This window comes from Carassius auratus, chromosome 7, assembly GCF_003368295.1.
Source record: "Carassius auratus strain Wakin chromosome 7, ASM336829v1, whole genome shotgun sequence".
In the NCBI taxonomy this organism is placed as follows: Eukaryota; Metazoa; Chordata; class Actinopteri; order Cypriniformes; family Cyprinidae; genus Carassius; species Carassius auratus.
The window spans coordinates 320,747-347,860 of NC_039249.1; the positions used below are offsets into that span (position 1 = coordinate 320,747).

Consider the following 27,114-nt stretch of genomic DNA (forward strand, 5'->3'; position numbering starts at 1 on the left):
TGAGTGTTGCCTAAAACTGAAACTTGTTTGTTCTGAAAAATGTTTGAAATGAACTGAACAACATCTGACATAAAACTATTTTTAAGACTTACGGCATTTTTGTGGTGTTTGTGCCGAGCATCTTCCAGTCAGAAGCAGCACCGAACACAAAGCCAGCAGCGTCTTCATGTTTCCAGCCCAGATATCTGATCTTCAGCTGATCTCACTGCATTTAACACATCCAGGACTTCCTCATCTCAGTCCAGAATCCACGCCTGCTTCTCCATCTCAAGAGCTCAAATCAGCATCAGCTCGGAGACCATGGAGAGATCAATGCTTTAATATCACATTCACTGTTTATTATCCCACAAACTGAGTCTAGTTCTGCTCTATCAGCCCTTAAACCAATGTTCATCACTTTCATTTGAGACTAATGCACTTTGATTTATTTAGGGCTTTTTGTATTAGATTTTATTATTTTCATATTTTATTTCTTATATTTCTGTGATGCTCCGCTGTATTTTCAGCATCATTCCTCCAGTCTTCAGTGTCACATGATCTTCAGAAATCAGAATAATAAGTGAGGGTGAGGGTGATTTGCAGATGTTTTCAGACACATGACACTCAGCAGCATTAATGATGACTCTGTCATATGACTCTGTTTGATCATGACCCAGGTATTTCACAATGTGGAACAGCATGCATTGCTTCCAAAGGATATTGTTGCCAGCTAATAATAACAGTCCCTTCCTCATTTCTCAAATGTCACCCGGGAACACAAGACAATCATAAGGGTACATTTTTTTTGAAGCCAGCTTCAAAAGATGCTCAGGACAGTTGACAGGCCGCTGCTGCGTGTCGTCACGAAAGCTTTTCATGTTCACGTGTTTTTAAACCTTGCCAGTTTAAACATTTGATAGAGTTTAAAGCATTCAAACGTAAGAAAGCTGTACTGAGTAGCTGGTTACTCACACTTTGTGTTCGGTGCGCACGCAGAGAGCTGCATCTCACGGACAGCATCACTGAACCGAGATCTCCTTCAGGACGTTCCTCCTGCACCTGAACGAACAAATACAAATCACAAACAGAAAGGGATGTGAAAGAGTTCAATTCAGCACCGCTGTCTTCTGGTGTTCAGGGCGCACGCAGAGACGTGTTTTAAAGAGCTTAAACACCGACTCTGCACCTTCTTGCTTTTTTTTTTTTTTTTTTTTTTTACCAACAAATACATACAAAATATTTCAAAATACCATCTTGGAGAGTGTGTTCGAAAAAACTGTGGTTATATCTTAGGTGAAAGTAAACAGTTGAGAAAGAAATCGGATGTGTATCTTTATAATGGATGCTCTGTCTCTTAAAGTGAACGTGCCTAATTTACTATCTGCTGTCAGTGTCTTTAATGTTAATCCAAGAAAATGAAAGAAAGAAAACTAAGCAGTGTTATTTTTATCCTCAGAAACTGATCTTCCAACATCAGAAGAGAACACTTCTCATGATGTAAGGGCCGAGTTTCATTTTTAATGTACATTTACATGTGTGTAAATATAATCTGGGTTATGTTGGCTGTGCCATATTTGTGCAATATTTGTATTCATTGCAGCTATCAAATGTTCATGAATTATCTTTCATTTTAGGATTTGGTTGGACCTGATAATTTTGAGGGGTATGGAGCCGTTCAGGACTTGGCACAGTTTTTGGTCAGCCTCAGAGACCACCATTTGGCCTTGACTAGAGAAGAGTGTATCAAGATCATCACCCTGTTGTAGGCATTGGGGGAGTATGACAAGAAGACCATTTACCCAACACGTCACCAAACCACCCTAAAAAAGGGACAATTCAGGGCCACTAAGAAGATTGTGGAACAAGGTGTGAAGAGCACCAAAAGGTAAGTTAAATTTAGCAAACACAGGGTCTTGATTGTTTAAATCGTTTTGTATAAAAACATTTAATATAACTGAAACTGGCTGAAATATCACCTTCTGGCTTGTTTGTTTAGTAAGAATTTTCTAGTAAAATGAGTAAAACCTGATGCCTTCGTGACTAGTTTATCTACCTGCAGCCTGTTAACTTCAAACTTTATCAGTTGTGATTTATATTTAATGCTGACTTTGTTGTGTTGCTAAGAAAGTTACGTTGCTATGGACAAAGTTACAACCATTCTATTTTATTTAGCAGAAGCAATATAATCATTTCATACTCTTTTATTGTTTTTTAGTAAGTAGCCATGTAATAAACGGGATAATAAGCAGTCATTATTGCGAAATAAACCCAACAGGCTGACTAACGACACCGTATAAAGCTGAAATAATGCAACAACACAGTAACCCAGTAAAGACCACATCTGGACTTCGGCACACACCATCCTGGGCATCATTTCCTCTTTGTTGCTGCCGTGTGTCCTGAGTTTGAACTTTGTCATGTTAATTATTTATCATGTTTATATATTAAAATCTATTTTATACACCATGATATTAGTTTCTGTAACGTGTGAATGTATCCTTTATTGTATTCTACAACAAAATCAATCAGAGCGTCTTGTTATCAGCAGTTTTATTTTGATTTCCTGAGACTGCTATTAGCTTATAGCCCGTTAGCACAACCAAGGTGGTTGCAACTAATCCCGCTTGCATTGCTACTACCCCATTCACACACAATACCATTGCTTTACTCACTGTTACTTGCTTTCATGGCAGATGCATGTCTACTTTTGATTAAAGGTGAGGACACATTGACTATCATAATCATTAGATCACTCACACCCAAAGCAGTTATTATCATCATTATCATTCTGGTTCTAGTCAGAATCCTGGCAGCAGCGTTCTACATGAGCTGCAGCTGTCTAATGGTCTTTTTGGGAAGGCCAGTGAGGAGCCCATTACAATAGTCCACCCTGCTGTTGATAAAGGCATAAACAAGTTTCTCCAAGTCTTGACTGGAAACAAAACATCTAATTCTTGCAATGTTTTTTAAATGATAGTATGCTGATTTAGTTACTGCTTTGACATGACTACTGAAACTAAGGTCTGTCTCCAGAATCACACCAAGATTCCTGACTTGATTTTTAGTTGTTTGACCCCTAGAGTCAAGGTATGCATTCACCTTGAACACTTCATCTTTGTTTCCAAATGCAATGACTCCAGTTTTCTCCTTGTTTAACTGAAGAAAGTTCTGACACATCCAACTATTAGTTTCATCAATACATTGGCAGAGGGAGTCAATGGGGCTGTAGTCATTTGGCAATAAGGTTAGGTAAATCTGGGTATCATCAGCATAGCTGTTTTAAGCAATTTGGTTATTTCTCATTATTTTAGCTTAACATACAGGTGAGCATATACAGGCTAAACAAGAGCGGTGCAAGAGTTGACCCTTGTGGGACTCCACATGTCATATCAAATTATGCTGTCCTAGACTCACATTTTAGCCTCTACCTTCTAAGTATGATCTGAACCATTTGATTACCATCCCAGAAAGCCAGACCCAGTTTTCCAGTCTCTGTAGACCTTTGTTATGATCGACAGTGTCAAACGCAGCACTGAGATCTAGTATTACCAGCACCAGAATCATAATTTAAGCAAATGTCATTTATTATCTTAATAAGCACTGACTCTGTGCTGTAATGCTGTCGGAAACCAGATTTAAAATTGTTTGTTCAGGTTTGTTCAGCTGATTAAAGACTACCTTTTAATAATCTTGCCTATGAAATAAATATTTGATATTGGTTAATAATTGCTCAAAATGGTGTCATCAAGATTGCTCTTTTTCAGGAGGGGCTTAACAACTGCAGTTTTCAGGGAGATTGGAAATGTCACATAAAGAAGTGGTAAAAACTTCATGGTAAACAATGCGTTAGCATCTTTTTGGGGTGAATTATGTCTTTTTCCTCTCAAGGAAGCAAACAGTAAAATAAACAACTTGAACAGTCTCGCGGCGTTTTCTTCTGTGTGTGTGTATTCAAGCCGCACGCTTCAGTTTGAATCTGAATAGCGCGTTCAGCGCGGGGGCGTGTTCACATTAGATATAACACAGGGAGACATGAAAAACAGACATCGCGTTGTTTTCATATGGATTACTTTATCACAGAATATCTGTTAGCAGCACTTGTTTAGTTTTAAAGAAGAAGCTTTCTATAGATATGTCTCTCATGTCTCTTCGTTAAGTATTCACGGAGTTACACTTAATTTTAATGACGTGTTTGTACATGACGATCAGTACAAACAAAGGCTGCAGACAGCACACATACTGATAAGACGCTCGGGAGAAAACAAACACATAACTTCATAATCATACTTCGCGTTGTGATTCGGAGATGCTTGTTGGTCCAAATAAAGTTGGTAATGAACCCTCTTTTATGGCCAAACGCTTTGAAAATCCCGCCTTTTACTCACCGAGATTAGAAAAGCAGTCATCAGTGAAATGTTGTGAACACAACAAAATAGATGTGTTGTACTGCTCTGGTATTGTGGTAAAAATGAATTTTAGCCATTGGTTCTTCTGATTTTCATTCTTTGGCAGTGAAAATAAAACAAACTTGCGTTTACAATTAAAAAAACACTGTCTCCTACACATGATGCTATCACACCAACCAGAACGTGTATGTGTGTGTGTGTCGGGGGGGGCGGGGGTTGTTGGGGGGTCAGAGTTCCGTTTCTCTCAAGACGGTAGGCGGAGATTATTATGCAAAGTGTTCCTAGTGACGTACATAGAGATGGGCAAAAGATTTGAAATCTATAACGACTTGTTTCAGCGATTCAGAGTCGACTCCTTACTTTAGAAGCCAATAACTTTATAAATCGTGTACTTTTTGGTTTAATTACTTTGCACATTGTTAACACTGATGGACAGCTACATCATACACTGTAATACAGGTAATTTTTTATTTCCCATCTGTGTGGCTCTTTAAATGACTATTCATCCTTAACAATTGTCAGTGAAAACGTGACTCTCAATGCAAATAACTAATTTCTTAGAATTTTCAGTATTTGTTTAAATGTATTTGACATGCATCATTAGCATAACAAATTCATGAATATGCAAACATGAGTGTGTTTGCATTTGTTACTGCAGTAAAAACTACATGGGTTCATAAAACATCATCTGATCTCCTAAACAGCTTTACATCAACCCAGAGCTCATTTGTCATTGTCTGTTTTAAACTAAACAAATGATGAGGAGTGTTCAGCAGAAAAAACCTGTCAGCATTTACTCATCCTCATGCAACCTGGACAAAGAAGCATCATGAAGCTATTGCTCAATTATCTTTACAGAATCATAACATTAAAGAAAACAGTATGACTCAAGCATTATATTCCATATCATCTGATCATCTGAACAATCGTAGGAAAATTTAAGACTACACATACATTACACTAAATATATTTATATACATGAGGGGCGTTTCCTGGCAAGGGAGCAGTGTGGGAGTTTTTAGTGAGTAATCAGCTTGGTGAAATTTTAATAAAATCTCTGCAAAGGCTATTTACCAAGCATTGATGACTGATGATCCAAAAAAATACAAAAATAAAATAAGCGAAAAGTTTATTATCAAAAAAAACGTTGTGACTTTTATGGCACATGGTATGTGAACACACACACAAAAAATTGTAAAAATAAATAAATTGAGAGCAGAAAAACCAAAGTGGTCGTAAAACATGTGTTATACTCACTGTCTTCAGTCAAAAATGACTTAATTATGAAAAATGAATGAATTAAACACAGAACGTTTTTATGTGTAAAATCTACAAAAACAAATCTGCAAATTTACTAAAAAAAAATGCACAGCAGTGAAGAAGTGAAACTCTAAAACACCTAGAGTGCAAAATAAACACACCAACTCACACACAGGCGAACACACACTTGTACACATACACACCTATGAACTGGTGTGACTGTAACACCACAACTATGTGAAATAAAATAAATAATTTGACTACAATGCAGTTAAAAAGTGGGCAGCAAGGAAGGGGTTACACTCTAAAACATCAAGAGTATAAAATGGATACATACACTCACACACACTTACACACACACCTTTATTACACATATAATTATACATACTCAAATGAATTGGGATAGCTATAACCATATAGCAAAAACATTTAGCAAAAAAAAAAAATAATAATAACTAACCCTAACCCGAAACTACACTTCAGATCAATATTTAAAACAACAACAGCAAAAAAAAGCTTTGACAAAAAGTAGTCTTTGAGAATGCCTTGATATACATTTAAATCCACAACCTAAGCGTTTTGGACCAGCTGGAGTTTGTTTACTAAGCGTGCAGAACAACCACCCAATAAAGCATTACAATAATCTAACCTTGAGGTCATAAACGCATGCTTTAACATTTCTGCATTTGACATTGAGAGCATATGTCGTAATTTTATGGAGCCAGAAGAGTCTCAATAAAGATAAATGCACACACTACAGTCACATATGCACACATAGGATTCATACATGCACACACATAATTCATAAATACACACACAGGATACACAAATGCACACAAAATTCACAAATGCACACACAAAATTTAAAAAGCACAGAAGATTTACAAATGCATACAAAATTCAGAAATGCACACAAAATTCAGAAATACACACACAATTTAGAAATGCAAACAACATTTACAAATGCACTCAAGATTCACAAATGCACAGGACAAGATTCAGAAATGTATTTCTGATGCACACACACATATATCTTGATTTACAAACTGCTTGCGGTCTGTGAACTTCACTGCATTTGTGTGTGAATTTTGAGACTCCCTTGACTTGCCTCGACACACAAATGCCTTTTTTTAAACAGGGAATGATCTGCAACCAATCAGATATCTCCCTTGTTTTAGCCAATCACAAGAATGCACCCCACGTGGGGGATTGTTTACTTATAAGCCAATCACATGAACGTGTTCACACAGCAATTGTATTAAATTGTATGAAAATACAGATGTTTAGATTACAATTCAGGTTTATTTTTTAATATTTTTTACTAAATATAAATTTAAAAATGTCTCAATACATATAGCCCAGTGACTGCAGAAAAAAAGTTAACCATGGATTCATAAATTTGCAATAGGCAATTATTTCATTTTATTGAAATATTTTAATGAAAGTAAAAAAAAAAAAAAAAAAAATGTTTAAACCTTTTTGAATATTTAAATATATCTAAATATTCTTTTGGATGCAATATAGAAGACACTTTTATTATAATATTCAGTCCCTACATGAAGAGAGAGTCAGTGTTCCGCTGCGAGAGGAAAGTGGCTCTCTGGCTGCGAAAAGTGGGTCTCCGGCTGTCGTTCGCTTAGGAAAGTGAGTTGATCGCTGCGTGAGGAAAGTGAATCGTTCGCTCAACTTCGCTGCTTGAGGAAAGTGAATCGTTCGCTGAGGAAAGTGAGTCGCTCGCTGGGTGAGGAAAGTGAGTCGTTCGCTGCGTGACTCGTGAGGAAAGTGAATCGTTCGCTGAGGAAAGTGAGTCGCTCGCTGCGTGACTCGTGAGGAAAGTGAATCGTTCGCTGAGGAAAGTGAGTCGCTCGCTGCGTGTCTCGTGAGGTAAGTGAGTCGCTCGCTGGGTGAGAAAAGTGAGTCGTTCGCTGCGTGACTCATGAGGATAGTGAGTCATTCGCTGCGCAAAGTGGGTCGCTGGCTGCGCAAAGTGAGTCGCCGGCTGTGTGAGGTAAGTGAGTCGTTCGCTGAGGAAAGTGAGTCGTTCGCTGCGTGAGGAAAGTGAGTCGTTCGCTGATTGGCTTATAAGTAAACAATCCCCCACGTGGGGTGCATTCTTGTGATTGGCTAAAACAAGGGAGATATCTGATTGGTTGCAGATCATTCCCTGTTTAAAAAAAGGCATTTGTGTGTTGAGCCAAGTCAAGGGAGTCTCAAAATTCACACACAAATGCAGTGAAGTTCACAGACCGCAAGCAGTTTGTAAATCAAGATATATGTGTGTGTGCATCAGAAATACATTTCTGAATCTTGTCCTGTGCATTTGTGAATCTTGAGTGCATTTGTAAATGTTGTTTGCATTTCTAAATTGTGTGTGTATTTCTGAATTTTGTGTGCATTTCTGAATTTTGTATGCATTTGTAAATCTTCTGTGCTTTTTAAATTTTGTGTGTGCATTTGTGAATTTTGTGTGCATTTGTGTATCCTGTGTGTGTATTTATGAATTATGTGTGTGCATGTATGAATCCTATGTGTGCATATGTGACTGTAGTGTGTGCATTTATCTTTATTGAGACTCTTCTGGCTCCATATAATTTAGGTACATTTTTGAGATGGATAAACCATTGAACCTCTGGCCTCCACAGAAATCTTTGTCAAAAGATAATGACACAGAAACTGTCTTTCCTACATATATATGGACCAAAATGAACTCAAAAAGACTTATAGATGAATATCAGTCCATCGCTTTACTCCATATTCATTTATATGTAACCCACACATTTGACTATCATGTTATAATCACTTATTGTGTATGCCTTTTAATAACTTTTGGATAGCTTAAGGATACATATTCATGTTTAGTATGTATGTATTCGAATCTTTTAGCTTGAAACAGTCATTACCATCAGTTATTTGTCAAATGTTATTTGTCAAATGTATATTCTTGTTATAGGAATCATGTACAAAATTAGACCCTGCAAGAGCGGGAAAATTTGGACCATGTGCTTGATAAGATAACATATGATTTATGATACCCCCGAGCCAAGACAATATCTGATTGGTCAAGACAACATTTGAGGTGTGGCCAATAGGCCAGTTTAAATACTTAGGACACCATAAAATCTTGCTTTTAGTTTTTAGCTGTGCTTCTGCTATTAGTCATGTCTGTTTTTAGCTTTTAGTTTTAGCTATGCGTTTAGCTTCTGCTATAAGTCATGCCTGCTTTTAGCTTTAGCTTTGCTTCTTAGCTTTACCTTTTAGCCATGCTGTTAGTCATCACTGTTCTTTGAGCGCGGTTCCAGTGTGCTTCAGCCTGCACACCTGCTGCTACTTAGCCACGATGAGAAAAAACACCACCTAGTCTCGTCAAACTTTACTTCTTTTCTTTTCCGTTTGAGAGTTTCGTGTTCTGAGTTAAGTTTTGTAACGCTGTGTCTGACCTCGACTGCCCGTTCAACTACAACCAGCCACACAACTCTGCAGCCAACGCCCAACCACGGGCTTCCCAAGATGTCACTTCAACGACTACTGAACTTCCAGCCAATCAGCAACCTCGGGAAACCCCCTTTCAATGATGACTTAACACAGGCAATGTACCTCCAGACATTTGTACTGGTTTATATAATATAATTCTAACCTCATTGAGGAAATCAATGCGAGGGCTAATTAAGTGATTGATGGTTGTTCATGTCTATGCAATTTAACGTATTGCTGTAAACTTGGGATTTCACATTTTCATTCTCTTAAACTCATCCTTCCCTAACTTTCGATCTTTCTGAAACTTGTGTGAATGTGTGATTGCGTGTGTTTATATGTTAGATTAGTTTATATGTCTTAGATTTATCTAATAAAGCCTTATTCATTTTGAAAAGAGAAGTATCTTGTCATTTGTGCTTACAAGTTAATGTCTTAAACTGCCGATCTTGTTACTGTGCTAATTGATAGTGTTTTCACTATACTTTGGGTATTAATATCCAGCGCAGATATTGGGCCCTATTTTAATGATCTGAAACGCAAGTGTCAAAGCGCGAAGCGCAAGTAACTTTGTGGGCGGGTCTCGGTGCTGTTGCTATTTTCCCGGCGGGATAAATGGCTCTTGCGCCCGGCGCAAATCTAAAATGGGTTGGTCTGAAGTAGCTTCATTATTCATAGGTGTGGTTTGGGCGTAACGTGAAATAAACCAATCAGAGCGTCATCCAACATTCCCTTTATAAAAGCAGGTGCGCAAGTTCCATTATGGATTGCTATTATTATGGCGTAGCTATTTACCAGGCGCACGCTAGGAGCGGTTCACAGCCGAGGAGACTGATGTTCTTGTAAGAGCAGTGAAAGACAGAGAAGTTGTGTTGTATGGGGTTGGGAGAAATCCACCCAAAATAGCGTCGGTTAAACAGGCGTGGGAGGAAATAGCCACAATTGTTTCATCGATTTTTTTTCCTGGTTCTTGACGGACAAACCAATTTGTCAGATGTCCTTATATACATATATATCTTGCCACTATTGGGCAAACAGGTCTGATCCTTAATTACTACAATTAGCCTGAATAATTTGTAAGCTAGATTTATGCCCCTTTTTTCACATCTTCGTGGCACACCACAATGATTTCCGTCATCTCATGTGTTAATATTTTTTTAGTGTAACAATTTATGATTTGCAAAAATAACTGTTGCATCTGTGTAGATTACATGAGCAAAGTGTATGCGCGTTGTGCACGCTACACATTATGGTCAAGCATGCGCCCTTAAAATAGCATAATGAACAACGCGCAACGCGCCACTGACTTTAGACTAGGTTTTTTTTCTGGTCAGTGGCGCAATTGTTTAATGGAACAGCAAAATAGCACCAGGGATTGTTTGCACCGGAACACGCCTCCTTTTTTGTGCTGAACCGCCCATTCCTATTTTGCGGGTATACATTCATGTGTGCTGTCCTGAAAAGCCAATGGCAAGAGCCTTTTTAAATGTCATTGACTGTTTTAATCTTGTACAGTGTGTATCTGGCCCCACACAGGAACGTGGGCACACTCTTGACTTGGTTTTAACTCATGGCTTAACTGTTTCTAATCTTGAAGTCTGTGTTGCTTTCTTCTCTGATCATATGCCTGTTGTATTTGAAATTTCCCTCTCCTGTGTCATAGTTAAACCGTGTGCCCCTGTGCGCCATGGTCGAATAGTTAACCCTTCCACTGCTGCTCAGTTTTCCTCTGTTTTTAATCTTAATTGTGTCTCTCTTTGTCCTAATACAACTGTTGAAGATCTGCGCGCTGGTTTCAATGCTGCTTGCCTAGCAGCATTAGACATGGTTGCCCCTGTAAAAACCAGGATGTCTAAACCGAGATCTGACCCTTGGCTGAACGATGTCACCCCCGCTGCCAGACGCGAGTGCAGAAGGGCGGAAAGAAAATGGAAGAAGGATAAACTCCAAGTGTCATTTCAGATACTTCGAGAGAGTTGGTGTTCTTATCAAAAAATTGTAAAAGCTGAAAAGACCAAACATGTTTCTAACATTATTTCTTCTAATGGTCACAATCCTCGAGTTCTTTTTAATACCATCAAAACTTTTTTTTTAATGTCCCACAACTCCAGTGCTTTGAGAACCCATCAAAAGTGTGTGACGAGTTTCTTCACTTTTTTATCCACAAGGTGGAGAGCATTAGGGCCCTTATTGGTCCACCTTTGTATGACCCTGGCATTTATGTAACCTTTTCTGCTGTTTTGAACCAGTTTGAGCCTGTTAGTTTGCCTCTTTTAGAAAATATGCATTACTGCAGTTACATATTAAGGATTAATAAGTAGAGCAAAGCATGCCAGAATATGCATTCGATCTCAGGAAATGAATGAGCATGTCTAAAATAATGTATATGTTAGATGCAATGCAAGTTGCTTTTGATGAAAGCAAAAGCAAGAACCCTTGAGCAGGAATCTTAGTCCATATGACATGGCATCCCAGTTTTCCAAAAATAACTTCAAATTTTGATTTGTCTGACCACAGAACAGTTTTCCACTTTGCTACAGTCCATTTTAAATGAGCCTTGGCTCAGAGAAAATGCATTGTAGACGATGATAACTTCAAACTCTTTGCAATTTTTCTCTCAGAAACTCCTTTCTGATATTGCCACATTATTTTTGTCGCAGCATTGGGGGAATTGGAGATCCTCTGCCCATCTTGACTTCTGAGAGACACTGCCACTCTGAGAGGCTCTTTTTATACCCAATCATGTTGCCAATTGACCTAATAAGTGGCAAATTGGTCCTCCAGGTGTTCCTTATATGTACATTTGGCCAACTTTTAAGAACACTTGGTCTTAACTTTCACTTTTATGGTGATGACACTCAGATCTATATACATTCAATACCTAATGTCAAAATGCCTGTGTCTCTACTTTCTCAATGTTTTACTTAGTTTACAAAAAAGGATGTCTGAAATTATTCTCTGTCTAAACAGTGACAAGACCTAAATTCTGATTTCTCAGAATTCAGAAATTTCTGAATCCTCCACTGCAGATGCTAATGGACTAATGGAGATCATGGATGTTTTTGCACCTGTCAAAACTCTGACTGTTTCTTTTTACAATCTCTGCTCCGTGGTTTACTTCTGATTTGTGTTTGCTTAAAACTGAAGACTGCAGGCTAGAGCGTTTATTTACTAAATCCGGCCTTACTGTTCATAAAGAAATTAAATAATGATAATAATAATAATAATAATAAATAATAATTCAGCGTGGTACAATTTCTTCAAGGCACTTCAGTGTCTCTGGATGATTGATAGTAAAGCCCAAAAGGTAATTTTCAGCTGTGAGTCCCAAAATGTGAAAGTGCAGGTTAGCAGGTTAAGTAAGATGAGATCTGAGAACAACCAAATTTTTCCAAAACTTTTGAGATGAAAGATAATTTAGAAATGGGTCTATAGTTACTTAGGTCATGCTGATCAAGAATAGGTTTGTTTTTTTAACAGTGGTTGGTCTACAGCGTGTTTAAAAGAAGCTAGTACAATTCGATCTGTAAAGGAGCTATTGATAATAGCAGTGACAACTTATTTTAAGCTGGAAAAGCATCTTTAAAAATCTGAGAAGGCAGAACATCAGAGTGACAGAATGAAGGCTTCATACTAAGAACAATATCATAAAGCTGTGAAGGTGACACGGCTCAGAAAAGAGTTTTGTTCATTGTTTATTTTTATATATTGTTTATTTTTATGTAAATTAAGGTGACTAAGGTCACAAAACTCTGAACTTTTGGTTGTACTTACAGTAGGATAGCAAAGTCCACTAAAGGAGATAGAGCTTTTTCACATTTGGCTCCCAAACTCTGGAATAGCCATCCTGATAACATTCAGGGTTCATACACACCCTCTCTTTTTTATTCAAGATTAAAGACATGTCTTTGGCCAAGCATTCAAATAATGCATCTCATAATCTTGTACTGCAGCTATAGCTGATCAAATGCACATTATTATTCTTTAGCTTGGGTTAAAAAAATCAATTTTGTTTGGTTGTGGCAACAGCTACGTTAATTATAAATTGTAGCAACACCTCCCCCTTTACCGATCTAGGTTATAATCAGTGATCATATAATTTACAAAAAGTGCTTTTGTAGAAAGGGACCTGATATTCAATAAGCCAAGCTGTATCATTTGTTTATCCGTATTATTACATCTGTTTTTTTTTTTAACATTATTTAAATTGATACTCTTAAATTTGTTTGGAGGTTTTTTTTTGTTTTTTTTTTTAGTTCGGGGAACTGACACAGTCTGCAACATTAGCTTAACAAATTCATACATATGCAAACATGAGTGTATTTGCCTTAGTTACAGCAGTAAAAACTACATGGGCTAATAAAACATAATTTGATCTCCAAAACAGCATTACATCAACCCAGAGCTCATTTGTCACTGTCTGTTTTAAAACTAAGCAAATGAAGTGGAGAGTTGAGCAGAAAAAAAATCCTGTCAGCATTGACTCATCCTCATGAAGCTATTGATAAATTTTATTACAGAATCAAAACATTAAATAAAACAGTAGTAATCTATGTGCACTATATCATTTTGCTTGTATAGCTCTTAAATTGCAGTGCAGGGTCCCCATGAGCAGGATTAATAACTGCTGGTCTAGGAGTATTTTCACATCTCTTATGTATTTTCACCTGCTTTTCCTCCAACGCCTCCAGAAAGACCAACACTGGAACTGAGAGACTTGCATTAAAAAAAAAAAAAAAAAAAAAAAATATATATATATATATATATATATGTATTAATGATAAAATTAATATAATTCTATGATTAATTGGGTAGCACTTTATTTTACAGTCCTGTTCCTCATGTACATACTATGTACTTATTATAGCAATTACAATAACTATGTAATAACTAGGTACTAACCCTGAACCTACCCCTAAACCTAACCCTACCCCATGTAGTTACCTTGCGTTACCAGAACTTTCTTAGATAAATACACTGTAAGTACACTATAAGTACATGTTAGTACACATACTGTAAAATAAAGTGCAACCATTAATTGTATAATTAAGATTCTCCGTGTTTGTTAATTCTCGTTAACCTTTATTTGACAAAAGTACAAAGAAAGATTTCCAATGTTTTCACTGATCCACTTAAATGGATTTTGTAAATGTAAACAGATTTTAATAATAATCTGTTGATCAAATTTATAGTGCACTGTATTGATATTACTAAATTACTATTTAAATTACTAATAAACCAACAACAATGTGTGTGTTTTAACTGGGTAATAGTAAACCACTTTTTTCTTTAGGACTAGACCGCAGGCTCAGCACCCGCATACTCCCACTCACTATTAGGAATCTACATCCCCTCCTGAAGTCTGTGATCCACTAGTGAGTGACGGCTCATGGTACTATCACAGAGAGGCTCAATGTCACTTTCCTAAACCTTGTCCTTCACCATTCCTGGCTGGTGGAATGATCTTCCCAACCCTATCCGGAATACTGAATCCCTGACAATTTTCAAGCAACAGCTGAAAACTCATCTCTTTCGAGGCTATTGACTTCAGCATTAAAAAAAACAATGACTTTCTCTTTATTTATTTTATGCCTGAAACTTTAGGTACCACGAGCACTTCCTATGTCTGTTTGTCACTTTATGTATTCCCCAGTTGTAAGTTGCTTTGAAGCATCTACAAAATAACTAAATGTAAATGTAAATATTAAAATGCATTGAAGGTTGAAGACATTCTGTGAAAATCCTTCCATTGAACCAGTCACGCTTTAATTGTCAGCTAGCTACCAGAACATTAATGTTGACTACTTTATTGCAAACTTTGGTAATAAAACAGCTGCCAAACGCTACAAAATGTACTTGAAAATCACGTGAAATAAACAAAACGCACAAGCAGTCACATCATCAGCATTCATTTGGACAGACAGAATATCTACACACATTTCTATTTATTTCTTTGGAACAATTTAAAGACACAAGTTTTTCAGCATATTGATTTGATTATTAATAGCAATGCAGATAATGAAACAGATGCATTTGGATCAGCATTCATAGAGATTTTGAACTATATTGGGGTTACAGTAGATTAGACTTGTGCAGTCAAGCGATGATATCTCATATCGTAGTCTCATGTAATCGTCGTGTGAACTTAAGCTGTTAACTCTACTTCTTGTTACAAGTATGGTAGAACCATCACTTCTACCACAAAAGACTGCTTTGTAAGTTATCTTCCTGATGTATCCTTAGCATATCCAAAACAGCTTGATGATGTAACAGAAACTATAGACTCTTCTCTTTTCTAGCATTTTAGATACGGTTGCTCCTTTACGCTTAAGGAAGGTTAAGGAAACCAGTACAATAAATATGTGACAAAAGTGTTATCATTGTGAAAAAGCATGTGCTATGTCATTATGCTCTGATGCTGTTTGTAAGAGCTTCATATTGCAGCAGAATCAGAATGTAAATCAGTCTTAGCTTCTTATGTACAGTATTGACAAAAGATTTTGCATAACATAATGAATAAAGAGTTGAGTAGAGAGTAAAAGACAAGTCTGTTGAGAGAAGACACTTGATTTACTCTTTAGAAGATCACACTTCAGTCGCTCCAGAGCAGGTAAATTTGGGTTTGTTGGATTTCTATGGCTGAAAAAATAAAATAAATCAATGACAATTATCACCTACGTCAACTTTAAAGCTTATTATACCTAAATAAGAATAATCAAATTGGATGTACATGTAAGATCAACTTAATTTATATAAAAGAAAAAGTCAAATCTCATATAATGTACAAAAACGGAGTTTAAATTGGTTAATTTGATAAGTTAAACTAATAAAAAAAAACATATTGTCATCATTATTTACAGCTTGTTTAAGGGTTTTAGGTCAAAGGGTGGTTTTTGCATTCACTGATTCTCTCTGTAAGAACATGTTTTGCAGTCATGTCTGCTTGCTCATCTCCAATAAATCCCCTTGATTATAAAGAAAACTATTTCCTTTGAAATATCAGAAACCTAACCAACATGTCATATTCTTGTCATTTCTTTCTTTCAGTGAACAAACCTGTGAAGACAAGATGATACAGAACAAGATTCAACTGGTTGTATTTCTCGGTGAGTGTCAGTGAAAGAAACTGATGTCAGATCAGGGGTTTAGAGCAGTTTAACACTGTTGATTTTCCTGCAGCAGGAATCCTGTCCACAGCTTCATGTGATCTGTATCAAATCGTCCTGATCCAAGAGCCAAAGACCTGGACAGAAGCACAATCCTACTGCAGAGAGAAATACACGGATCTGGCAACGGTTCAGAGCGATGAAGACAGAGCCAAACTAAAGGAGGCGGCAAGCGCTGTGAACTTTCAGTCTGTGGCCTGGGTCGGTTTCTACAGAGTCTCTTGGGGTTGGTCATATCAAAACACACCGGTCAGCTATACAATGTGGGAATCCTGGGACCCGGACTTGCCCAAAACAAGCGAGGCCTGTGTGTCTGTACAAGCCAATGGACGATGGGGCGACAGAGGCTGCACTGAAAAAGACTACTTCTTTTGCCAAACTGGTAAGAACTTATACAGTACTCATAGCATACAATTTATAAAATTCATACTCTTATACACACTACAAAAAAGAAAGGAAAAAAAAAATGTACTTAGTATTTTGTCTTGATTCCCACTTAAATTCGATGAAGACATTGATTAAGCTCCTATCTTAAATTATTTTTGATCTCATATAATGTTGCCAGGATGATTAGACATTTGTGCTGGAAAACAAGACAAAATGGGTCATTCTACAGAAATGTCCACTTTGGGTAAGACAAAATGTCTTAAAATGTATTTATTTTTCTAGCATTTAAAATTAGACCACATTATTAGATTACCTTTTGACTTTACGAATACATATGAAGGACAGCTTAATTCTGTTTCTATTTAGCTCTTTAGTGCAATTATTTCAAGACCACATTAACCATGTTTTGTCACTGGCATTACCTTCTTTATCAATATATATATATATTTTTTTTTTTTACTAAAAGCTTAATATGAAATTGTGAATTAAATGTTTGTTTCTGATAATTGAAAAGAAACAGTGTGCTTACTATGGGCTTTTTCATAGATCTTTAGAAAATAGGAAGTGATGTCATCAGTGTGATGTTTATTACAAAATTACAGTTTTTTTCAAACTGGAACACCAGTGACACAAATCCTGGGGACCACTGTTTTTACTATATATTTTATAATATTTATTGAGCCTTTTCAATTATGTCATTTATGTCATATATTTGATAGTTATGAATACATTAAAGTATTTTAAATGGTAGAAAACCCTAATTTTGACTGTAAAATAAAGCACTTTCTCTCTCTACATGGCTGTGGGGACAAGCAGTTTTGTGGTTCTTGGAATTCTTTATAATTAATTAAAAACAAATATTGCCACATTTATCGTGCAATAATGTCTAATTGTTCAAATAACACATTGTTTTATTTTAAATTATATTAAAAATATTGTAACCCTAATGTGATTTTCAACTGTAATATTCCTGTAAAGGCTAGGGACAGAAAAATTGACGTTTCTGTAGAATGACCCAAATACTGAGGAAGTTAATCAATTTTTGCAGTTAAACCTGACCTTTTACATTCTTAAATCATGTTTTCCAGAAAAGAAAAGAAAAAAAAAATCCTTATAGCAAGATCAAATACCATAGGCGACAAATAAGCATGGTCCCATGACATGAATATTTCACTTTATGTGTTTTTTTTAACATTACAATGAGTTTCCCTAGCCTGTCTATGGTCCCCCCAGATTTCTGATGTGTAGCTAATTATTCAAGTTCACACGATACTGTTTATGCATCAATGAATCAAGCCAGTGTCAATTAACTTCACATTGTTTCTCTTAGTAGTATAGCATGAAACAAATCTGTTATTTAAATTGTGATTTAGACAGAGAGCGATTAAAGGAGCTCCCTTTAAATTGTTCAGAGCTGTTAATCACACATTGCGAGTATATCTGCACACTTGCCCAAACTGCCGTTATAATCAATGATGCTGTTATGCTGCACAACGGAGCTCTAACAGTATTCATGTCGTTATGGTGTTTGCTGTTAATTGTGGTGAAAGCATCTTGTTTGAGTAAACGTGTTGCAATGACGAGATCACTGCATTCACATGATAAACAGACTCTGTTTACTCAATGCTCATCACTGCAGCCTTTCATGTGATGGGAAAAGATCGGAAAAATAAGGCTATAATCAACACTTCCATGATTTGTCAATCTCAACAGCTGTATTTTGAGTATTTAAAGTATTTGAGAGGAGTTACAGATGTAATAAGCATTTCGAATGCAAAGATGTCAGCCAATCACAACAGAGTCTCACAGCAGACACGCCCCTTCAAACAGAGCATTCAAGCCAGAGGGATAAAATCAGGATATAAAAATGGCTTTTATTTTTAAATTTTAAATGTAAAAATCATACTAATAATATAGGTACACCTCAGGAAACATTTAAAATGCATAAAAAAAAGAACATAATCCACGTCATGGGACCTTTAAAACAGTTTTATAAAAGACACTGCATGAAACTGCACTAACAAATGTGTTGTGTGCTATCAGAAAAAAAAAAAAAAAAAAAATATATATATATATATATATATATATGTATATATATATATAAACATCACTTTTCATTGCTCCATACTGATCTGATACAATTAAAACTGTATTATTGAATTACTATTATTACATAAATAACGTAATTATCCAATACACAGTAACACACACACAGATCTACTGCTTTGCATTTACACTCCAGACTTAAATCACAGAACATTTTATTTATTTATTTATTTTCTCATGCTATGTTCATCAGTGTCAATCATCACAGTTTTGGATTCAGTCCATCATTTAAATAACGCTGTCAATCCTGAAACTATGAAATGTGCAGATAGCAGCAGGACAAATGTTTATTGCATTCAAAAAGTGAACAAAAGCTCTGCCTTTCTAAAATCATCTTTCCAAGACATTGTTTGAGGATGAGTTTGTCCATATTTTGTATATAAACAAAGCTATAAACTTATAGTTAATTTTGTATGTCACTTCACATTTTAAAGATTTTTTCTCTGTCCAATCTACTCCTTACAGACTCACAGGACACACTTCAGAACAAGTTTAAATTCATTGGAACGGTCTTGAGCTGGTATGATGCTCAAATTTACTGCAGAACAAACTACGTAGACCTGGCCACCATTTCAGACAACACAGAGAACACGTTCCTCACAAACACACTTTCTAGCACGGGCTTCTATTATGCTTGGATTGGCCTGCACAGGACCCCATTGGATCCATTGATCTCATGGCAGTGGTCAGACGAGAGCAGTGTATCGTTGTCCTCTGTGAGTTGGGTGTCTGGGCAGCCTGATAACTTGAATGGAAATGAGAATTGTGTGAAAGCCAGTACTGTAGGACTGATGGCTGATGACCCCTGCTCGACTTCACTGCCTTTCTACTGCCGCGAAAACAGGAAAATACAGCGTGTGAGATTCACAATCACATCAGACGGACAACTGGATGAATCCACAGTGATGGAGGCCATAGAGATGAAGGTCAGATGATTCTGCATGCTATTATACTATATTTAAATATTCCTACTATAATAATTTTTTTGTGTGCGTTTTGTGTCACTTGCATGTTTCTATACATCCTTAAATTGAGCTATATTTACCTCAGAAGGAAAATTACTTAAAATATGAAAATATATATTTTTTTGTATAAAACTATATCTGCCAATGGGCTCAGAAAATCAGCTAGCTTTCCTTTGAATCAAACCTAACTTTTCACAGAAATATATATTTCGTTTTAAGCAAAAAACAAACAAAAAACCATTTAGGTATATTTGCTTCTTATCTTCTGTCATTTGAATATTTGTTGATCTAAGAATGTTTATATTTTAGTTGTGTTGAAAAACAGAACAAAAATTTTATGAATTGAATTCATTAAAAATATATTATTTTATTTTATTTAATTAACATTTTTTTTAAATTTATTATTATTATTATTTGTTTTTTATAGTTTTAGTTTACTGCCATCTAAACGGTGGTAGATTGATCTCGTTCACTCATGACTGATGTAATCTGGTCTTTAGATGAAGGAGATCCTCTCAGATCAAGAAAAATCCAGCATAAACTGGAGCGTCCAACCTGACGGGAAGATCTTCCAGCAGCAGAAAACACAAGAAAACACACAAGAGACGGCATGTGAGGACTTAGAGCCAATGAAACGCTAGACTCTGATAAAGAAAAGGCATTCATAACATCATCACATGTTATTATAACAGTCAATTCATGGTAAATGATAAAATAATGATGGAAAATATGTTTATATACATATATATATATTACGCATTATTTATTTCAGTTTGGTATTTGTTTACAAATAAATCTTTCAAGGTATCAGGCAAAAATCTTTTTTTATCCAAAGCGACTTACAAATTTGGACAATGGAGCAATGATATATAAGTGCTATAACAGGTCTCATTTAGCTTAAACGCAGTACACTTAGCAATGGCTTTTAAACAATATAATAAATAAAAAGAAAACAGATAGAAAAAGAATAGAGCAAGCTAGTGTTAATTTTTTTTTTTATATAATTGTATAAAACAATGTAAAGAAAATAGAATACAAAAAGATTAGAAAGGTAGTTTTTTTTTTTTTTTTAATAATATAATAGATTAGAATAGTGTAGAATAGTGAGTGTTAAAGTTAGAGGGTCAAATAAAAATGGAAAAGATGTGTTTTAAGCCGATTCTTGAAGATGGCTAAGGACTCAGCTGCTCGGATTGAGTTGGGCAAGTCATTCCACCAGAAGGGAACATTTAATTTAAAAGTCTGTAAAAGTGACTTTGTGCTTCTTTGGGATGAACAATCAAGCGACATTCACATGCAGAACGCAAGCTTCTAGAGGGCACATAATTTAGTGAAAGTGACATGACATATAGCCAAGTATGGTGACCCATACTCAGAATTTGTGCTCTGCATTTAACCCATCCAAAGTGCACACACAAACCATGAACACACACCCAGAGCAGTGGGCAGCCATTTATGCTACAGCGCCCAGGGAGCAGCTGGGGGTTTAGTGCCTTGCACAAGGGCACCTCAGTTAAGGTATTGCTGGCTCAAGACTCAAACCCACAACCCTAAGGTTAGAAGTCAAACTCTTTTAAACTCTTTTAGAGGTGTGACGTGTATTCTTTTCGGCTCATTAAAAATTAATCTTGCTGCCACGTTCTGGATTAATTGTAAAGGTTTGATAGAACTGGCTGGAAGACCTGCCAATAGGGCATTGCAATAGTCCAGCCTGGACAGAACAAGAGCTTGAACGAGGAGTTATGCAGCATTTTCAGAAAGAAAGGGCTTGATCTTCTTGATGTTGAATAAAGCAAATCTGCAGGATCGGACAGATTTAGTTTTAGTTTAGTTATGTGTTCTGAGAAAGTCAGCTGATCATCAGTTATAACTCCTAGGTTTCTGAAGGAGTTAGCTGTTTTTGAAGGAGTTATGGTTGATGTGCCTAACTTGATGGTGAAATTGTGATGAAACGATGGGTTTGCTGGAATCACAAGCAGTTCTGTCTTGGCAAGGTTGAGTTGAAGGTGATGGTCCATCATCCAGGAAGAAATTTCTGTTAGACAAGCTGAGATGCGAATAGCTACCGTCGGATCATCAGGATGGAATGAAAGGTAGAGTTGAGTGTCATCAGCATAGCAGTGGTATGAAAAGCCATGTTTCTGAATTTCAGAACCTAATGATGCCATGTAGACAGAGAAGAGAAGTGGTCCAAGAACTGAGCCCTGAGGCACCCCAGTAGTTAGATGTTGAGACTTGGACACCTCACCTCTCCAAGATACTTTGAAGGACTATCTGATAGGTACGACTTAAACCACTGAAGTGTGGTTCCTGAGATGCCCTTTGTCAGTAGGGTTGATAAGAGGATCTGGTGGTTAACTGTGTCAAAAGCAGCAGACAGATCAAGCAGGATAAGTACTGAAGATTTGGATTCCGCTTTTGCCAGTCTTAGAGCTTCAACAACTGAGAGCAAGGCAGTCTCATTTGAATGTCCACTTCTGAAGCCAGATTTACATATTCCACAACATTTCAATACAAAATAATTTTTTATAACCTTACCACTTTGTTAGTTCTCTTATAATCCATTACAGTGTACAAAACAATCAAAGCAAAATGGCAGCAGCTGGATTTGTATGAAATGTGAGCGAGTCCGCAATACCAGCATGACATAATTAAACAATTGTACACCATTTTGAATCGAGTTTTAATATTTTATAAGCTAAACAAATGCAAAGCTTCCACCAGGAAAACATAAAATAGTTCAAGCAAGAGTACAGCGCCAAATTCTGTTACCTCGGAATGTTGCGACTGACCAATCAGAATCAAGTATTCCATAGAGCCATGTAATAATCTGCTATATACAGTTTTGCATTTATTTAGTCATTTATTTAGAATTTGGTTTTTGCTTTATTTTCTTTAAAATTCATTTACTCTTCATTCAGATAGGATTTATCATTAATTCATTTTATATTTCCATTTAATCGTATAATAATTTTAATAATTTATGTACTCATATCATTGATTTAATCGAGGATTAGTCATTTATATGATTTTGTTCCATTGTTATTTAGTCTTATGATTGTGTGCATTCAGTGGATATTTGTCTTCATGAGTAAGAGATCAGAGAATGTCTCGATCGTTTCAAGGATGATGTAGTGAAGCAGTCAGATTTCATTGCTGTGGTCTGTTCTATAATAACTCTTGTTGTATTTGTGCTGCTCAGATGAAGTCTGAACACTGAAACATACACAACTTATTCAATAAACTCTGCTCATTTTATCATCACTCTGTCTCCTGCTTCTGCTCTTCTCTAGCTTTCTCAGTCAACTTTTTGGCTGACAGAAGACAGTTTTGACATCTGAATTCAAGGCTTTCATCTGAAACATCTCTCAGAGTAACAACTTCTCATTTAGATAAAGGATTGTGTTGAAAGTAAAGCTTAAACCGAACCACATCCGGCATGACAGCCACTAGTTTATCTTCATAATAGAAGGGTTAAACTGGTTCATTTAGAGCATTTAGCCTCCATAAAGCTGCTCAGTTAATCATATTTGACATTTAATGTGCTGTGCTTGTGTGGTTAATGGTGATGCATCTGCATGGTTTACAGCAGGCATCTTCATCGCAGATTGACTGCACGCACACAGCATTATTAACCCCTTAACTGTCACTCACGTTTTTGAAGATAGACTTGAATGTGCATGATACAAACCTACATGTTTATAATTCATGACTCAAAACATTTTGTAACATGGTAATGCAATGTTTGATTTTAAAATGGGTTTTAAAGGATGAATTTTGAAATTTTAAGTTTTCAGTTAATATATAACTTCTGATGATTTCTAAATATTTGTGATAGAGAAAAAGGCAACGAAGAAGTCTTTTTTTTAAACAAAGGTCAAAACTCCTGTTATAATTTAGATTTTTGAGGGTGCACTCTTGTCATAAATTAATCTATTACTTTTCTTATATCATTTTAAACAAAAAACATTGGTAAAATATATATTTGGGAGTCTTAGACCTTTCCAATGATATATAGTTTGTCAAGATTAGATTAGATTTGATTGTAATATAGTGAAGTAACCGTAGGCATCCCGTATTCAGTATGTTTGAATACTCACTGTCTTGTTTTTTTATTTATTTTTTATTACTTCATCTTACCTTAAGGTTATTTATTTATTTATTTATTTTATTTACCTACAATTTGTTCATATCTTAATTGCTTACCAGAATATTCACTGGTCTTTGTATATTTTATATAATAAGATAATTTAATTTATAATTTAATCTAGAAAATAAAACAACTACAAACAGCAGCATACTGTCTATAGACTGAATTATTACCTCAATTAGTTCTCCCTGGTTAAATGAGTCAATGAACAATAACTCAGAAATTAAATATTGGTGCTGCCATCTGGTGCTCAGAAACATGAAGCACACATATGACAATTCATTCCTTAATCACTTTAAACCCTTTTTTTTCAGTGCATTCAGTTGAAACTAATGCATTACTGAATGATAAAGTGGAACACAAGCACACAAGTATTAAAATATAAAAACAAAAAACAGGAGAATTTTGACGACAGCTTCAGTTATAGAAAAGCATATGATATATATACACTTTAAAAATTATAAAATAAAACAAAAGTCTGGGACCACTAGTAAAAACATTTTGACATTTGGCATTCATTTTTTAATTTAAATAAATGAAATAAATTGTTACATATTAAATGACAGCACTAAAGCCTCGTAAATGAAACCTAATGATCCAAAAAACACATTTAGCTTCAGTGGAAGAACTTCTGACCATCTCTAAAAAGAGTAATGTAAAATGTTGCTCATCAGAATGATGGGTTCGATTTAAAAATATAGGCTGGACCCACTTTATATTAAGTGGCCTTAACTACTATGTACTTACATTTTAAATCATAATTTAGTACAATGTACTTATTGTGTACATACATGTTTTACATTGTACTTATATTATAAAAAACGACATGTAATTTCTGTAATTACATTTATAATTGACACTGTTGACCCATACTTTACACCTCAACCCACCCTTAAACTTACCCACACCTCCAACCCTCTCCCTAACCTTACCCCCATCCCACCTCAATAGCAGCAAAAGTGTTTTACAATACAATATGAACACAATAAGTACATTGTACTTATTTTTTTATGTAACTACATAGTAGTTAAGGCCACCTAATATAAAGTGGGACCTATAGGCTTGTATTTTAACAAGGTTGAGATCACAAACAGATAAGGCAGGAAGACAGTCCACACAATAGGGCAGTGCACTGACAGTAGAACAGGCTGGTTGGTAATGGGGGTAGCTCATGACTCTGCGGCAAAATGATATTTGGTAGCAACTCAACGACTTCTTTGAGGGGTTACAAGGACACGATATCTCAGGAAGCTGACAGGTAGGAACACATAAGTAGAACAGTTTGAGGAAACAATGAACCGACAAAAGACAGAGCACACTAGGAGATCTAAATAGGGGAACTAATCAAGACACGACAGGTGGCACAGATAGGACAATCACGACAAGACTAGGATAACAAGGGGGGCGGGGCAAGGGAACGAGACAACACAAGCACATGGCCCAAAGACAAGGCCATGTGCTTGTACACAAAACACGGGTCTGTCATGATCCTGCCTCTAGACTAGAGAAAAGTCAGGACATGATGGCAGGACCATGACAGAACCCCTCCCTTAGGGACATCAAACGCGGGACATGACTGACTGGGACAGAGACAAAAACCAGCACGACATGACAAATAGTAATAAGGGCAAACATGAAAACACAACTATAGGGTTAGGGTGGCATATCAAAAAAAACAAACAGGGAAGGGGAGGAGGCGGGACCACAAAGTTCATGGGGGACAGACCAGGGTGGGTGGGTGGGGCAGGAGTCTTAGGAGGACGGGACGAAGGCTGACAATGAGGGGTTCGGGCAGGTCTGGGTGGTCTAGGGTGGGGAGTGGTCTCTGGACCATTTACAACAGAGGACATGACAGGAGAACTCACATGACACGGGGAAACACCTACTGGACACGGGGAAACATCAACGGGACACGGGACAACACCTACTGGACACGGGGAAACACCTACTGGACACGGGGAAACACCGACTGGACGGGAAACACCGACTGGACACGGGGAAACACTCACGGGACACGGGGCAACACTCACGGGACACGGGGCAACATCAGTGGGGACAAAAACTGGGTCAGGAATAGCACTAACTGTGGTTGGCTCGGGGTTTCTGGGGACAGGGTCAGGGGACAAGACAGGACTGGTGGGGATTTCCAGGATCTGGACAAGACGGGACAAATAATCAGACAAGGCTTTGGCGGCTATAATAACCGGCATCTCCTTACGAGATGAGACAGACTGTATCAAAGTTTCTGCTGCAGAGTCGGCCGCGGCTCTCTCCTCCGCCCTCACGACAGCAGACTTGAAAACTGTTCTCTTATTCACTGGCTCGGGCACGCCAGCGCTCTCTGCTGCTGGCTCGGGCACGCTCACCGCTGCTGGCTCTGGCACGCTCTCCGCTGCTGGCTCGGGCACGCCAGCGCTCTCCGTTGCTGGCTCGGGCACGCCAGCGCTCTCCGCTGCTGGCTCGGGCACGCCAGCGCTCGCCGCTGCTGGAGGAGTCAGAGTCACAGGACCGGAAGACCCCTTCTTCTTCCTCTTCCTCCTTGGCCGCGGTGCAGAGGTCACAGCTGGAACCGAGACGGGTTGGGGGAGTTTGGCCTCAGGCAGGGCAGACTCTGAAGCCGACGACTCTGAAGCTGACTCCCACGACAATCGTCTCCCTTGCTTCCTGGGGAGACTGCTGGCTGTGGAAGGTGCCTCAGGACTCTGGGGGGAATCTGCCTGTTCCCCCAGTGTTGTGACGGCCAGGAGACGACCCTCTGGGATCACTGGCAGCTGGGTCGATGGTGGGGACCTCTGGGGGGAGGCCTGCGGCTCCTCCTGGGAGAACTTCTCCCACAGCCGGGCATAATTGTGAAGGATCCACTCACCCTCGGGAGAGTATGGGAGGGTGACCCCCTTCCTGTCGGTGGGGGATGACTTCCAGCATTGCTGGCGGAACTCCCACTGGTGTAGTAGGCTGGAGGACATCCTTTCTGCTGAGTTCCTTGGTCGGTTCATTCTGTTGTGAGGAGGGGTAGGGAGGAACTCAAGTGCAGACAGGATTTACTGAACACAGGATTTATTAGGCAAAAGGGGAAAACAAAACCCACGAGGGGGAAAACAAGGACTAGGGTAGACACTAAATAACTCTACAAAACACAATAAACAAGGAAAACAAAGACTCTGAACACTAACTACTAACAAACACTCACGGTAGTACAACGACTTCTTTGAGGGGTTACAAGG

The 27,114-nt window shown here is 37.3% G+C and overlaps 2 protein-coding genes across 3 annotated transcripts in view; one reads left to right on the plus strand and one right to left on the minus strand.

Annotated features, from left to right (window-relative positions):
• The window catches only part of LOC113105404 (ependymin-2-like), an 86,890-nt gene extending 85,838 nt beyond the window's left edge, over positions 1 to 1,052 (minus strand). For both annotated transcript variants that reach the window (XM_026266453.1, XM_026266452.1), the window contains exon 1: positions 93 to 1,052. In XM_026266453.1, the coding sequence (XP_026122238.1) occupies positions 93 to 168 (76 nt within the window). In that variant the 5' untranslated portion in view covers positions 169 to 1,052. The remainder of the gene's footprint in view (positions 1 to 92) is intronic.
• Positions 648 to 20,641, plus strand: LOC113105346 (C-type mannose receptor 2-like). The gene is made up of 7 exons (XM_026266386.1): positions 648 to 656; positions 1,614 to 1,676; positions 1,746 to 1,864; positions 16,164 to 16,222; positions 16,296 to 16,664; positions 19,241 to 19,701; positions 20,241 to 20,641. The coding sequence occupies exons 1-7, from the start codon at positions 648 to 650 to the stop codon at positions 20,379 to 20,381; spliced, it is 1,221 nt and encodes a 406-aa protein (XP_026122171.1). The 3' UTR covers positions 20,382 to 20,641.
• The last annotated feature ends 6,473 nt before the right edge of the window (positions 20,642 to 27,114 follow it).